The 14,583-nt window shown below is 37.0% G+C and overlaps 4 protein-coding genes and 1 long non-coding RNA gene across 5 annotated transcripts; 3 read left to right on the forward strand and 2 right to left on the reverse strand.

Moving 5' to 3' along the window:
* Positions 1–543: 543 nt before the first annotated feature.
* On the forward strand, positions 544–1,246 carry hbbe2 (hemoglobin beta embryonic-2; the record flags this gene model as incomplete). The annotated part of the gene is made up of 3 exons (XM_084433480.1): positions 544–643; positions 790–1,012; positions 1,118–1,246. The coding sequence occupies exons 1-3, from the start codon at positions 552–554 to the stop codon at positions 1,244–1,246; spliced, it is 444 nt and encodes a 147-aa protein (XP_084289606.1). The 5' UTR covers positions 544–551.
* Positions 1,247–5,441: 4,195 nt separating this feature from the next.
* Positions 5,442–6,106, reverse strand: LOC311306435 (hemoglobin subunit beta-like; the record flags this gene model as incomplete). The annotated part of the gene is made up of 3 exons (XM_084434829.1): positions 5,442–5,575; positions 5,656–5,878; positions 6,015–6,106. The coding sequence occupies 3 exons, from the start codon at positions 6,104–6,106 to the stop codon at positions 5,447–5,449; spliced, it is 444 nt and encodes a 147-aa protein (XP_084290955.1). The 3' UTR covers positions 5,442–5,446.
* Positions 6,107–7,713: 1,607 nt separating this feature from the next.
* LOC311306509 (hemoglobin subunit beta-like) lies at positions 7,714–8,382 on the forward strand (the record flags this gene model as incomplete). The annotated part of the gene is made up of 3 exons (XM_084434947.1): positions 7,714–7,805; positions 7,942–8,164; positions 8,245–8,382. The coding sequence occupies 3 exons, from the start codon at positions 7,714–7,716 to the stop codon at positions 8,371–8,373; spliced, it is 444 nt and encodes a 147-aa protein (XP_084291073.1). The 3' UTR covers positions 8,374–8,382.
* A 1,393-nt stretch (positions 8,383–9,775) lies between these two features.
* Positions 9,776–11,132, reverse strand: hbae4 (hemoglobin alpha embryonic-4). Its single transcript, XM_084433455.1, has 3 exons — positions 10,755–11,132; positions 10,163–10,367; positions 9,776–10,038 (listed from the first exon to the last, which is right to left on the reverse strand). The coding sequence occupies exons 1-3, from the start codon at positions 10,844–10,846 to the stop codon at positions 9,910–9,912; spliced, it is 426 nt and encodes a 141-aa protein (XP_084289581.1). The 5' UTR covers positions 10,847–11,132; the 3' UTR covers positions 9,776–9,909.
* Positions 10,363–12,430, forward strand: LOC311305645. Its single transcript, XR_014630043.1, has 2 exons — positions 10,363–10,545; positions 11,747–12,430. It is a non-coding gene; the product is annotated as an uncharacterized lncRNA (long non-coding RNA).
* The last annotated feature ends 2,153 nt before the right edge of the window (positions 12,431–14,583 follow it).

Raw genomic sequence — 14,583 nt, forward strand, 5'->3', positions numbered from 1 at the left:
TGGATTTTTTTTTTCAACCACTCGGTCAAATGCATTTCATTTTGAGATCTACGTAATTGAGAGTCTGGTATAGTGGAGATAAGCAGAGTCGTTTTGAATGTGCGTATGTATGAATGAGATAACCAACAGCTGAGATCACGACAATAATTCATAGTCTTTGAAAGTCACGTTTACAACTGATTAGACAATGATTAAAACAATTACATAAAGATGTAGGAATGTTATGTTTTATCTAAAGACACTTTTATCATTTCCAGCATATGTTGATCCACATTCACCGTCATACTATTCTTTTCCCTTACTCTTTTCGTGAAAAAAGGGGGCGTATGTTATGCTACAAGTAGGCTATTTTGCTACTTACATTAAAACTTCTAGAAGATTGCAAACGTCCAGAATCACTACATATTCAGCGCCCTGCCCATGAGAAGTTTCAGCCAATTAAGTGAGCCCACTTGTATTGGCGATGCAACCCGATGACATAAATAGTGTCGACAAGAGTGGAAAGATATGATTCTTATTCCTAACGGAGAAGAAAATCATAAACTGACGAGATGGTTGTGTGGACCGACCAGGAGCGTGCCTATATCAAGGACGTTTTCAGCAAGCTTAACTATGAGGACGCTGGCCCAAAAGCCTTGCAGAGGTAAGACCCATGCCCATTAATGTGCTCCTCATTCTCATAATTTATGCAAGTTTTCTTTGTACAGAGATTATACAAAAGAGCTGGATTCCTTTTTATTTTTTTATTTTAATTTGATTCATTTGTGGATGTTTTATGTTATATTGCAGGGTCTTGATTGTGTATCCCTGGACTCAGCGGTACTTCGGAGGTTTTGGAAACCTGTACAGTGCAGATGCCATCAAGTCCAATCCAATGGTCGCAGCCCACGGAACTGTTGTGCTCCACGGGCTTGACAAAGCCATGAAGAACATGGATAATATTAAGAACGCATACGCCGATCTGAGCGTTCTGCACTCCGAGAAACTGCACGTGGATCCTGACAACTTCAGGGTATGCAAGCATAACAGCATGTAAAACTCGTTAAGATGCACTCAGACACTATTTAAAACATTTAGCAACCAGTTGCTTGACACTCTTTCTGCCTTTCTGTTTCAGCTGCTGGCTGACTGCCTGACGATCGTGATTGCTGCGACGATGGGTTCTTCTTTCACCCCTAGCGTGCAGGCTGCCTGGCAGAAGTTCATCGCTGTTGTCGTCTCTGCTCTGAGCAGACAGTATCATTAAAAACTCTCAAATTTGGGGAAAGTATTGTATGTCTCTAATGCAATAAAGAGGAATTGATACGCACCTGCCGTACGTTTAAACTCATCATTATCCGAATTAAACGGAGAGTTCACCCAAAACTGAACAATGTCGTCATTTACTCACCCTCATTATTTATTAGACTCCATGACATTTATCACAAAGTTTTAATGAAAAATGAGTTGTAACTGAGTGCAATGCTCATCTTGTTTGGATGTACAGAATTGTTTGGAAGGATGATTAGCCTCAGTGGATATTCTCATTGGGCATGGTGTGTGGGACCACCTATTTACTGTAGCCCTCAGAGAGTGCTTGGCTGCACCATGATGCTTGCCAAACTGCTCCAGATGGAACATTAAACATAATCCACGGACAGCATGATGCTGTGAACTTCTTCTGTGACCATCCCACCATCAAAGTCATCAGTTTCGGTGGCTCCAACCAGGGGTGCGTTTCCCAAAAGCATCGTTGGCTAACTACGATCGCAATTTCCATTGAACTCTATTGGTAGCGACGGAACTTGCGACCATAGTTGGCTTTGGGAAACGCACCCCAGGCCGGTGAGTACATTGTGAAAGATGCTCCAAAAATGGCAATAGAGTGCAGAGCAACATGGGGGCAAAGAGTGTGGTGATGACTGATGCCAACAAAGAGAACAGACTCAACCAGTTATTGGTCACAGATGCATGGCACTTTCCATGGCTATCCTCATAGAAGAAGTCCAAAACGGGTTGCCTGAACTGGTTGAACATGCAATGAGTCTCCTTGTCAATGCAGGAGACCAGCCCGTTGCTGATGTGGGACCTCTCATGATCTCACCTCAGGCCAAAGAGTGAATGAACACAGTGGTGTGGATGGAAGAATGTGAAGGTCAAGGGTTACGCAAGCTGGAAGGACCAACCATCATTAGCAATGTTATGCCCGACATAAAGTGAGGAGATATTTGGTCCTGTATTGGTGATTCTGGAGGCTGACAGCTTGGATGATGCCATCAAAACCCATACGGCAACGGAACTGCCATCTTCACCACAACGGTGCCGCAGCACGTAAATACACCCATGAAGGGGATGTTAGTTAGATTGTAGTTAATGATGTTCCAGATGCCAGAGATAATGTTCCAGAGGCTCATTCAGGGGTGACACAGATATGGAAAGCAAAACTTCTCAAAACTAATCATTGTCTATTACCTCTTACATTTCTTCAAAAGAAACTGACCTTTTCACATCTAAACTGTCATAGTTAAATAATTCCAAAACTTTTTTTTTTTTTTTTTCACATATTGCTCTTTCATTGTATGAAACATCTGACAAATGGTTGGCAGTTTCTTTTCCTGATATAGCAGAAGTTCCTTTGTATGTATATACAAATGTATGTATATTTGCAAGAATTAAATGTATGTATATGTGGGTGGTTGACATATTTGGCTAAAAAAAAGTTTTTTTTAAAAATCTCAAATGTAAGTCATGGAACTCATTGGGTTATATTCTACCAACTCTTATATTTCCAAATATATATGTGGTCTTGTAGATTTTGTCCTAAAATTTACATTTATTCACTAGTTTACTGTCTTAGTGACTAAAAATGTCATATGGTGTGACATGAATGTTATTGTGTATTAAATTAAAAAGGGGTATAATGTGATAATGTAAGTCAATTTATCCTGATTCTTTATCATTACTATATAAAAGTATAGCAATTCTTGTGTGCAAATATGTTAAATTTGGCATTATTTTACTTTATCATCACTCATAGACAGACGTTTACTTGTAATCTTTCAATATACTTCAAATTAATTTGGGAATACCTTGCTATAAAAGTACCAAAATGCTTGTAACCTTTGCTGGCACTATTCCCCATCTGTCACATTGATGATTTTATGATTAATAACCAAAAAGCCTTAATATCTTTAAAATTTTTGAATGTCACACCAAATGACATGGTGTCACGCCATATGATGTCACACCACACAACAATCTGTATGCAAAAATCTGTATTATCTGCATTTAACAAACAACCCAACTTAGTTTGACAAGTGAATCATTGTTTCAGTTACAGCAAAAATCACAAAATTGTTTAAAACAGTGAGTTCTGCTCAAAGTAGCAAAGAATCATATGTTTATAACACATGCATTAATCCACTTACTGTATTCATTTGATGTTGCACTTTTTATTTTAATCTGCTGAATATTAACTACATGAATTATAATAATCTTTATAGTAAATCATTGAACATTTTTTTATTTAATGCATAAATTCATTTCAAAATGAGGATGAGTAAAACAATGACCGAACAGCAAGCTGATGTATCATTTCGTTGTTCTTTCTTTATTCGCATTATCTCGCCATCTACTGAAATCTACCTCAAACTGAAAAAAAAATAAATAAATACATAAATAAATAAATAAATAAAGGGAAACATTTGAGTGACAAAATGCTGTAGTTTAACATGGATTCAGCTTGAAAATGGGATAGTAGGGATTCACCAAATTGAGTTGGTGTATAGATATTAAATGTGTACATAATATAGTATCAAAATGTGTTAAAAGGTCAAAATATTCAATAAACTTAACTATTAGTTATAAAATATGTATCTAAGAACATTATTTACGTATTTAAATGCAATTCATATCATATAGTGTGACAAAATAATCATATGGTGTGACAAGAAAACCCTGTCACACCTTATGATTTTGTGTCACACCATATGAGGTTTCATGTACTTAGCATGACATTAAGCAATGTGCTTTTATGCTAACATGCTAAAACCATGCTAACTACAATATGACAATATAGTTTTGAAGGTAATTTTGACTGAAAAATAATTTAATTTGGGCATTTTTGTGTAAAATGAGTCACACCAAAAGACAGCGCAAAAGGGAACTGAAGCAGGAGTGCCGGATATACTTGATTTTTTTTAAACCACGAAGAGAGAAAACTCTAATTGTAACTTTCAGTGTCCTTCTGAGGTGTTGTTCTTCCTCCTGAAAGAAGGAGGACCCCCACACCCCAAAGATCTCCAAACAATTGCCCTTTTAAAAAAGGGAATATGGCGTCACACCTAATGATATCTATTTCCGGGACAAAACGTTTTAGTTAAGGGCTGATTCAAAATATTATGCCTGAACTTTTACTCAAGCAGACTCACAAGTAGACATCTGGGATAACAATATATGATTTAATAAACAGAAAATGAATTCATTTTTTTGTTTTTATTCAAAATCAAAATTTGTGAAATGTGCTTGGGACAGTCACGCCATATGAGTTTATTCTGGTTTGGCTGAAAATTGTGAAAAAATGGAAGATTAAACCCATGAATGCTCTGTATGTCCATATAAAACAGCACTTTCTGAACAATATCACCACAGTTTTTGATATATTTTTCTATAATTTACTTAACATTGACACATTGGACCAAAAAAAGGCCATGTCATGTCAACCACCCATATATATATATATATATATATATATATATGTGTGTCATTCAGTTTTTCAACCTTTTACATTTTAACTTATGCTTGTCCCACAGCAAGCCAGCTATATTTTAACCATTATCATACTTTTCAACTGAATAAATTTAATTGTTTTCACAATGAGCAGATTTTTGCCGATTCTAAGCAATTTTTGTAAATGTCTTTTGAAAATATGATTATTTAAATGGAATCACTGCAATAACTGTAAATGGTTTTATTTGAGTGCAGAAATGTATTGACGGTTTCTTTAATGTATAACTGACAAATGTGCATCACATTAAGTTCATTAGTTTGTTTATGTTAAATAAATAATTTAAACCAAATTGTATGCAATTCAGATCTTACATTTAGGCCTAAATATTTTGAGCGTATTTAGAGTATTTTACAATAGTCCAACTGCATTTTGGATCTTCAGTAAGAGAATTTTAGACATTAAAGATTGCAACAGTTACACATATCTTTTAAGGTCTTGCAAGGCGTGAGAAAAGGGAGGAGCAGGAAGTTGAGATCATATCAGAATGAACAAAGACCTCAAATGGCCTTCGTGATCCCTATGCCTTCTTGTAAGTCACTAAAGTTGTGAAAACCTGCGTAAAGCTTTTTGATTTGAAACGTAGACAACTCAATGGACAACGAAATCATCTCAGTCATTTATTTTGCATTATACAATAAACATTTTCAGTACAAGAATCTCCTCGTCCAGTTCACGAATCTAATAATACTGCCTTCTTAGGGCTGATATAACAACAGACAGGAACTTTTGCCAAGCAGCTTGGATGTCTGGGGTGAAGTCAGTCCTCATGCGTCTAGCGATCACCACGGTCAGGCAGTCAGCTAAGAGCTGTAAAAGAAGTGGGGAAAAGTAAAGCACAGTTCCAACATAACCAATATGGTAGCCGCGCATTGCTTTAAGACGCCAACCTGGAAATTGCCTGGGTCGACCTGCAGTTTCTCTGAGTGAAGCACGCTAAGGGCAGTGAAGGTGTTCTTGATATTATCCATGTTATTGAGAGCTTTCTCCAGTCCTTGAAGCACTACAGTGCCGTGCGCCGCGATTTTTGGATTAGCCATGATTGCCTCCGCGTTATACAGGTTTCCAAACCCACCAAAGTACCGCTGAGTCCAAGGGTAGACGACCAAGCATCTTGAGATCAGACAATAAAGACAGGTCAGGAACATTAAAGGCCTTGATGGCTAACTAGGCTACAACAAATACGTCCACTGAAGAAATCAAAATACACAAATTATAAAAATTGAACAGTGGAAAGAGAAAATATTACCTCGTCAAGCTCTCGAGGCCCACCGATTCGTGGTCGAGTTTGGCGAATACACCCTGTATCGCAGCGCGTTCCTCAGCTGTCCACTGAACCATCGTGTCTTCTTGTGGCTTCACAGCTGGACAGATGTTTAAATAGGACTGGTAGGCCGCCGCCCATGTATATCAGGCAGATCTGTTCGGCCGATAGTCCGGAGGAAAAGGCGGCAGTTGACCGATAAGTCCATGTGAATAAACTAGTATTGATAATGTTTCATCACCAGAGTGTGAGGTTTCTTGTTGTTTATTTGTTAAACCTGAAAGAGCGAGTCTACTGTTTATGCTACAAAATATATAGGTCTAAGCCAGGTATAGTAAATCGGTTATTTTGTATTTAAAACACATTCATTTTATCATTACAAAAAATGTAGTTTCTTTCATGTATGCATGCATGGCTCACAAATATGAATCACTTTTATAGTTTGTTAAAACGGTGTGATATAAACGAAAGGAAATTTTATATGCAATCCTAATATATAAATCTTAAATTTAGACTTAAATATTCCGTAACGTATGCCTATTCTATGGTCAAGAGAGAAAAAAATGAAGTTGGTCATCTTACCCCATCTTATATAGTGATAATACATTATCAGGGGCTTTGTTAAAGGTTTGAACTTAATATACATAAAGTAACCTATACATAAAGTAACTGACCCACATGTAAAGAAAAGCCTACTGTTAAATGCTTTAAGCACAACGGATAGCGTCACATTTCCCTTTGAACTTCAGCCAATATTTCAGCACTGAAGACTGGACAGCGCCACACTCACGTGAAGCATCATGTCCCTATGGAAATCATTGGAAAACCCTGTTCTTATAGCCTACCTAATTTTCTGCCACAACATTTTTCGTTGCGTTTACGGACATTTTCTTTAACCCCAAAACACAACACAAAATTAAATCTAAAAGTGAAAAAATTAATAGGCCTACATACACAATATAAAACACAGTAGGCTACATTGGCCACTATAGGCTAGTGCATATCATTTTAATTTAGCAAACAGGACCCATGAACTAAGTAGGCTAAGCCTGTTATTTCAACTTTTCACAGGACAGATATGCAAATATGACAAGTTTAATTCGACTCAGATTGGACCTTTGGATAGCTATCTTAGACCTATACAATTTGCAGCATAAACAGACTCGCTCTGTCAGGTTTAATAAATAAACTCTGGTGATGAAACACTATATGATGTTTTATTAACAAAGTTCGGGAGGAGCAGCTTCAGATAATTAACCAAATTATGCGCAGCTGGAGATTAATCAGTAATAATCAACTCAATGACAGAGTATAAATTCACAGCAGACCTATCTCTGTTCATTGAAAGTTTGTCAGCATCCCTCCTCCACCCCATCTCCTCACTTCCAGTTCCATCTACACTTACCAACTGGGGGGAGTAGCCTACTCTGGGTTCGGGCCTAACTCCGAGCTCTGAGCCCTCTCCACGGACAGCACGCCAAATACGCATAAACGTATTGTACTAATTATATGTAGATGTGAACTCGTGAACAATACTAGTTTATTCACATGGACTCCGTTTATCGGTCAACTGCCGCCTTTTCCTCCGGACTATCGGCCGAACAGATCTGCCTGATATACATGGGCGGCGGCCTACCAGTCCTATTTAAACATCTGTCCAGCTGTGAAGCCACAATAAGACACCATGGTTCAGTGGACAGCTGAGGAACGCGCTGCGATACAGGGTGTATTCGCCAAACTCGACTACGAGTCGGTGGGCCTCGAGAGCTTGACGAGGTAATATTTTCTCTTTCCACTGTTCAATTTTTATAATTTGTGTATTTTGATTTCTTCGGTGGACGTATTTGTTGTAGCCTAGTTAGCCATCAAGGCCTTTAATGTTCCTGACCTGTCTTTATTGTCTGATCTCAAGATGCTTGGTCGTCTACCCTTGGACTCAGCGGTACTTTGGTGGGTTTGGAAACCTGTATAACGCGGAGGCAATCATGGCTAATCCAAAAATCGCGGCGCACGGCACTGTAGTGCTTCAAGGACTGGAGAAAGCTCTCAATAACATGGATAATATCAAGAACACCTTCACTGCCCTTAGCGTGCTTCACTCAGAGAAACTGCAGGTCGACCCAGGCAATTTCCAGGTTGGCGTCTTAAAGCAATGCGCGGCTACCATATTGGTTATGTTGGAACTGTGCTTTACTTTTCCCCACTTCTTTTACAGCTCTTAGCTGACTGCCTGACCGTGGTGATCGCTAGACGCATGAGGACTGACTTCACCCCAGACATCCAAGCTGCTTGGCAAAAGTTCCTGTCTGTTGTTATATCAGCCCTAAGAAGGCAGTATTATTAGATTCGTGAACTGGACGAGGAGATTCTTGTACTGAAAATGTTTATTGCATAATGTAAAATAAATAACTGAGATGATTTCGTTGTCCATTGAGTTGTCTACGTTTCAAATCAAAAAGCTTTACGCAGGTTTTCACAACTTTAGTGACTTACAAGAAGGCATAGGGATCACGAAGGCCATTTGAGGTCTTTGTTCATTCTGATATGATCTCAACTTCCTGCTCCTCCCTTTTCTCACGCCTTGCAAGACCTTAAAAGATATGTGTAACTGTTGCTGTCTAAAATTCTCTTACTGAAGATCCAAAATGCAGTTGGACTATATTGTAAAATACTCTAAATACGCTCAAAATATTTAGGCCTAAATGTAAGATTTACGCATCTGAATTGCCCATAAAATTTCTTTTAAATTATTTATTTAACATAAACAAACTAATGAACTTAATGTGATGCACATTTATCAGTGATACATTAATAAAACCGAAAAGAAATGTCTGCAATCAAATAAAACCATTTAGACCTACAGTTATTTGATTCTATTTAAATAATCGTATTTTCAAAATGCATTTATTCAAATTGCATAGAATCAGCATAAAAGCTGCTCATTGTGAAAACAAATAAATGTATTCAGTTGAAAAGTACGATCATGGTTAAAATATCGCTGACTTGCTGTAGAACAAGCTAAAATGTAAAAGATTGAAACAAACTATGATGATAAATATGTAGATTGGTTATTTTGTATTTAAAATAAACATTCAGTTTTTTATTACATTAATCTTGTTTCTTCCATTTTGAGTGACAAATATGAATCACACTAAGTTTAAAACGGTGTGATCCAAATTAATGGAAATTTTATATGCAATCCAAATATCTACATTTTAAATTAATTTAAATGCTGGCCTATTTTATGGCCAAGAAATAAAAAATGAAGTTGGTCATCTTACCCCATCTTAGTGATAATACACTATTAAGGTACATTTTATAGCTTTGTTAAAGGTTTGCACTTCTTTTGTGGGTATATAGAAAGTAACTGACCCACAGGTAAAGAAAAGCCTACTGTTTAAATGCTTTCAGAACAAAGGATAGCGCCACATTTCCCTTTGAAGTTCAGCCAAGGTTTCAGCACTGACGTCTGGACAGCGCCACACCCACGTGAAGCATCATGTCCCTTAGATATTGATACCGACAGCCTTGATCAAGTGCAACACTCATTGATTTATTTCCTTTTGCATTAGTATTTAATAATCAATTTCACAACATGACACAAGAAGAATTTCGCAAATTCAATGACACTTTATTAGGAAGCCAAAATACTGAATCCCTGTCATGCACTGTATTAAATTAGTATAAACCATAAACAATACGGACACAAACGAGTACAATGAGGGAGGTGCATGTCACAAGATTAGTATTATTATTGTTGTTTTTATTGAATATTCCATTGCATTTCACGCATAAGACACACGTACTTTGCAAAACATTTATTATTAATTTATTAAAGAAAAACGTTTGCAAAACCATTCGATCCTTCTTCGGAGGCTCTTCATCGGAACTTCTCGGCTAAAACAGCTGAGAATGCCGAAAGAAACTTGTCTATCGCCGCGTGTGCAACTGGTGTGAAGTTGTCACCCATGTGGCAGGCTAACGTCACGATGATGCAATGATTGAGAAGCTGGAAGTACAAATTTTACGTTAGTGAGTTAAATGAAAAAATACCACATCACATAACATCACTTATTTGGATAAAGCCTGTGTATGTGTACTAGATCAGTTAAGTGGACATGTTTCATTAACACCTTGAAGTTTGTAGGATGTATTCGCAGTAGATAGGCGTGGAACCTGCTTAGTGGTGCCAACGTAGTAGCAAGTGTGCTTATGTTCCTCGCGCCGTCGGCTAAAGCCTGGACGATTTTCTTCCCGTGGCAGCGTAAATGATCTGAATTGGGGCTGATATCTAGATGAGAGAAGTATGTCTTTGTTTTGGGGAACGTTGTGAACATCCTATAAACCAAGGGAGAAAACAAGGTCAACAAGACAACAAGACACAGGACCCCTATCTCCTCCCTCTCGTTGCTTGCGTCATCACTCATGGGCAAATATGCCAAACATAACAAGACCATCAAAAAAGACTTTTGATATTAAGAATATTGAACGGCGAACTAAGGATCCACCAAAGAGCGTAAGTAAGACTTTAACTGGTTTATTCCCAAAGTTTTACATAGTTTAAAGAAAAGCAGCATCCCAGCATATTGGACAATGTAAAAGTCAACGGTGAGGAGTTTAAGGAGAAAAACATCTACTGAGCTTAGAAAACTTATGCTTTGTCTATAGAAATATTTGTCTGCATGGTCTCTAAGCGTTATATTTGTTTGATATAAGACAGCATACCTTAAAAGAGCCTCAGATCCAATATCTTCCGCCACTGGAATCATTTTGTCCCATATCAGTACAATCAGCTCTTTTTCGGTATTCGAGAGCATTACGGCGTGGTACAATTAAAATATAGCCTGACTACTACCCAAATGAGTTAGCTTCTGAACAACGCGAAGAAATCGTTGGGTAGGCAACGATTTGACCGTTTTGCGATGCAGTTTAGATCACATATTAACCACAAACTCTGCGTATCTCGACTTAATAAAATGCTAAATTCAAAAAGAAATGGAAGAGAACAGTTAGCAGAAATGTAGTTCCCGTCTGTCGCTCTCTTCAACTCACCGGCAAACGAGAGTTAATCACGTGAGAGGTGAAACTGCGCAACGTTAGTGTGCTGTGCGTCATATTAGAGGAGCTTATGTTGTCATGCCGGGATTCCTACTTGTGTTTTGAGTGACTTCAGTGATAGGCTATATTTTGCATTAAGTAGCCTAATTATATCACAATACAATGCACAAGCAACAATGAAATGTGTAAACAAAAGGATAAAATAAGCTTGTTGCACTGTAATTCAGTCTAGAAGCGAAATTCTCAATAATTGCAATATGCTATATTAGATGTTTGTAAATAACATTGATAACATTTAAACCTATTAATTATGCAGACGATTTACATGTAGCCTACATGCAATATGCAAATGCCTCTAGTGGATAATTAGTGTTAGAGCGCTACTAAATTACTGTGAGAATTGTTTTTAAATGTAACTTCCTATTATCATCTCTTATTTCAAACATAGACCTAGGCTACTCCTCATATTAAATAAACAGTAAACAGCTTTCGAAATATTAAAAACATGTAGCATCTGCGTTTATGGTTTTACCATACTGCCAAATGTCACTCAAAACAACAAGAAAATAAAATGAAACTGTGAAGTGCTTACACATTTATGATATTAAATGACTTTGACTCTAATTTGTAATGACTATGAGCATGCACTACTGTGATAGGGAGGGGCCATGGCACTGAATCTGATAAACCTTCAAGGCTGTCCCTATCAGTGGCTCAAGCTGCGGGCTGAAAGTGGGTGGAAGTTGAAGAGCAGCGTAATCACCAATCTCACTCCTGCCAGCACACACGACTGCAGCATGAACTACCCATGACTCAGCTAAACTGAAGGACTACCTCTGTATGTAATGGAATCCATATCTTTTTGCATTTTCATAAATGTGCAATACCACAGGCAGTGCATGACTGTGCTCAGGTTCATTCTTGGTTATGTGTGTGTGTGTGTGTGTTTGTGTGAGGCCTGGTAAACATGGCCCCACAAAGATGGCAATATCCGAAATCCCTTGGTTGAAATGGAAAATAGCTTGTAAATCATACTAAGTTATGTTTTTTTTTTAATGATGCAGCTTGTCTATGGAAAGTCCCAGTAAAACATGAAAACACAACGTGTGTGTGTGTGTGTGTGTGTGTGTGTGTGTTATAAGCTGATTTAGAGTAGAAAGCTTCCATCCATATTCTATTTTTTTTCTAATTATTATTATTTGATGTTATTTTATGTTGGCTAATCATTTACTCTGTGCTGATCATTGCTTTCAACCCTTTATGTACAGTATGTTTACAGTATCTTTATTCCCCGAGCTTCAACACTGCAGCTGAACTAAACTTTCTCCTGTCAAAGCCCTCCCTTTACGTTTTTATGTTTTGTTTAATTTTGTGTCTGTTTCGGTGTGGAAATTCTCCATTCTCACAACCTCAAGTGACATATCGTTATCATTAATGTGGTATAAAATATTAGAGTGTTAAATAAACACCAATTAAAAAGGGTCTGATCACTTTAAAACGAAAAAAAAAAAATGCATTTATGAATATTTTAATACAGAAAATACTCTATTTTGATTAAAACAGGGAGAAAAAAGAAGAGTAACAGAAATAAAGATTTTACGATAAGGGATGTTTATGAAAAAAACAGTGGGGAATGATGAGTTTGACAGACAGAGAACTCAAATTCAAAAAACAGCTCTGCAAATGTTTTGCTCTGTATACATTGTCCTCTGGAAAAACCTTGTGTCCTTAAAAGACATTCTCAAATGAAAGTCTTGAAAAATATAAAACTAATATATACAAAGTATCGTTTATTTTGTTTATAAAAGCTTTTATGTTTATATTATTACTATTTTGTATACTATGTTTCAACTGTTTAATATGTCATGTCATACACTACCAGTTGCTATACTTTTATCCAGCAATGGAGCATTAAATTGATCAAAAGTGCTGTTAAAGATATTTTAGAGTTATGAAAGATTTCTATCTCAAATAAATGCTGTGCTTTTGAACTTTCTCTTTCTCAAAAAAACGCAAAAAAAAAAAAAGATTTCTGAAGGATCATGTGACACTAAAGAGGAATAATTGCTGAAAAAAGGCTGAAAAAATGATATTATGTTATTTTAAATTCTAGTAATGTTTCACAATGTTTTACTGTATTTTTGGAATGCAGCCTTGAAGAGACAAAAACATATTTCAAAAGGTTTTTTTTAAACACATTTACCTTCTTAAATTAAAATCCCTTCCTACAAACTGAATTTAAAACAATGTGCCATGCTTTCCACTAGATGGCAACAGCGCACCAAAAGCAAGTGTATGTTCCAGATAGGCCAAAAATCGTATGCAAACCACATACTAGCATATATGGGTAGGCTATACATGTATATGAGGAAATTACATTTGTATGACGTACTCACCCATTTATTAAAGGCTATGCTTTCAAACAATTGCTTGAATAATGATTATCAAAAGCGGCGAAGCATTTTGGTAAAGTGAGATAATATTGGGAGAAGTGCCAGTACAGCTGAATAAAGAAGCCAATGGTTTGCCAAAGACAGAACTAGCTTTCATCTCTTCGAAAGACACAAAATACGGCAAACAGGATTACAGATTAATTATTTCCCTCCGCTTTAATCCTATTGATGTGTAGTTTGCTTGAGCACTCTCAGATCACACATGCCACCCACACTGTCTAGTCTCAGCCTGCCAAGCACTCAGACATGTTATATTGTGACTGGATGGCAGCGCTGATAGATATTCACTGCCGTTTACAATAGATTAGAGGATTTAGGAAGCCCATGAGTCCTTATGAGGGCTGTATAGGGGAAAGGAGAGAAGGAAGCAACGTGAAATCTCAATAACTTATTTAATCTTGATTGTTCTGCACATGAAACAAAATATGTGAGTGGTACTTTGAAATCTTGCCAAACAGAGGCAATAAATCACGTGCACATCTTTCATCATGACTATCTATTTGCTCACCTCTTAGGCCATGTCATGTCGCCTCATCCTGTGAATGCCCCCATGAGGGCCTTTAAACATTTATCATTCCATGACAGTTAATCCTCCTTCCCAGGACAAAAGTCTCAAGTGTTAAAACAGTGCCACAGACAGCCATTGTGATGTGAAGCTCTGTGGATGAAGACATCTGTAGTGTTATCTACAATGAGAAGCATTGCTGATATGTGAAATATGTGCTATAAGAACCTAACTTTTATTCAGCAAGGATGCATTCATTTGATCAAAAAGACAGTAAAGACATTTATAATGTTTGTAATAGATTTATATTTTTAATTGATGCTGTTCTTTAACTTTTTATTTATTAAAGGATCCTGAAAAAAAAAATGGTTTCCACAAAAATAAGCAGCGCAACTGTCAACCTATTAGAATGATTTCTGAAGGATCATGTGACACTGACGACTGGAGTAATGGTTGCTGGAAATTCAGCTTTGCCATTACAATAACAATTTAATTTATTCCTTCGAATTGCAATAATGTTTCACAATATTACTGTTTT

Source organism: Rutilus rutilus, assembly GCF_951802725.1.
Source record: "Rutilus rutilus genome assembly, chromosome: 16".
NCBI classification, from domain to species: Eukaryota; Metazoa; Chordata; class Actinopteri; order Cypriniformes; family Leuciscidae; genus Rutilus; species Rutilus rutilus.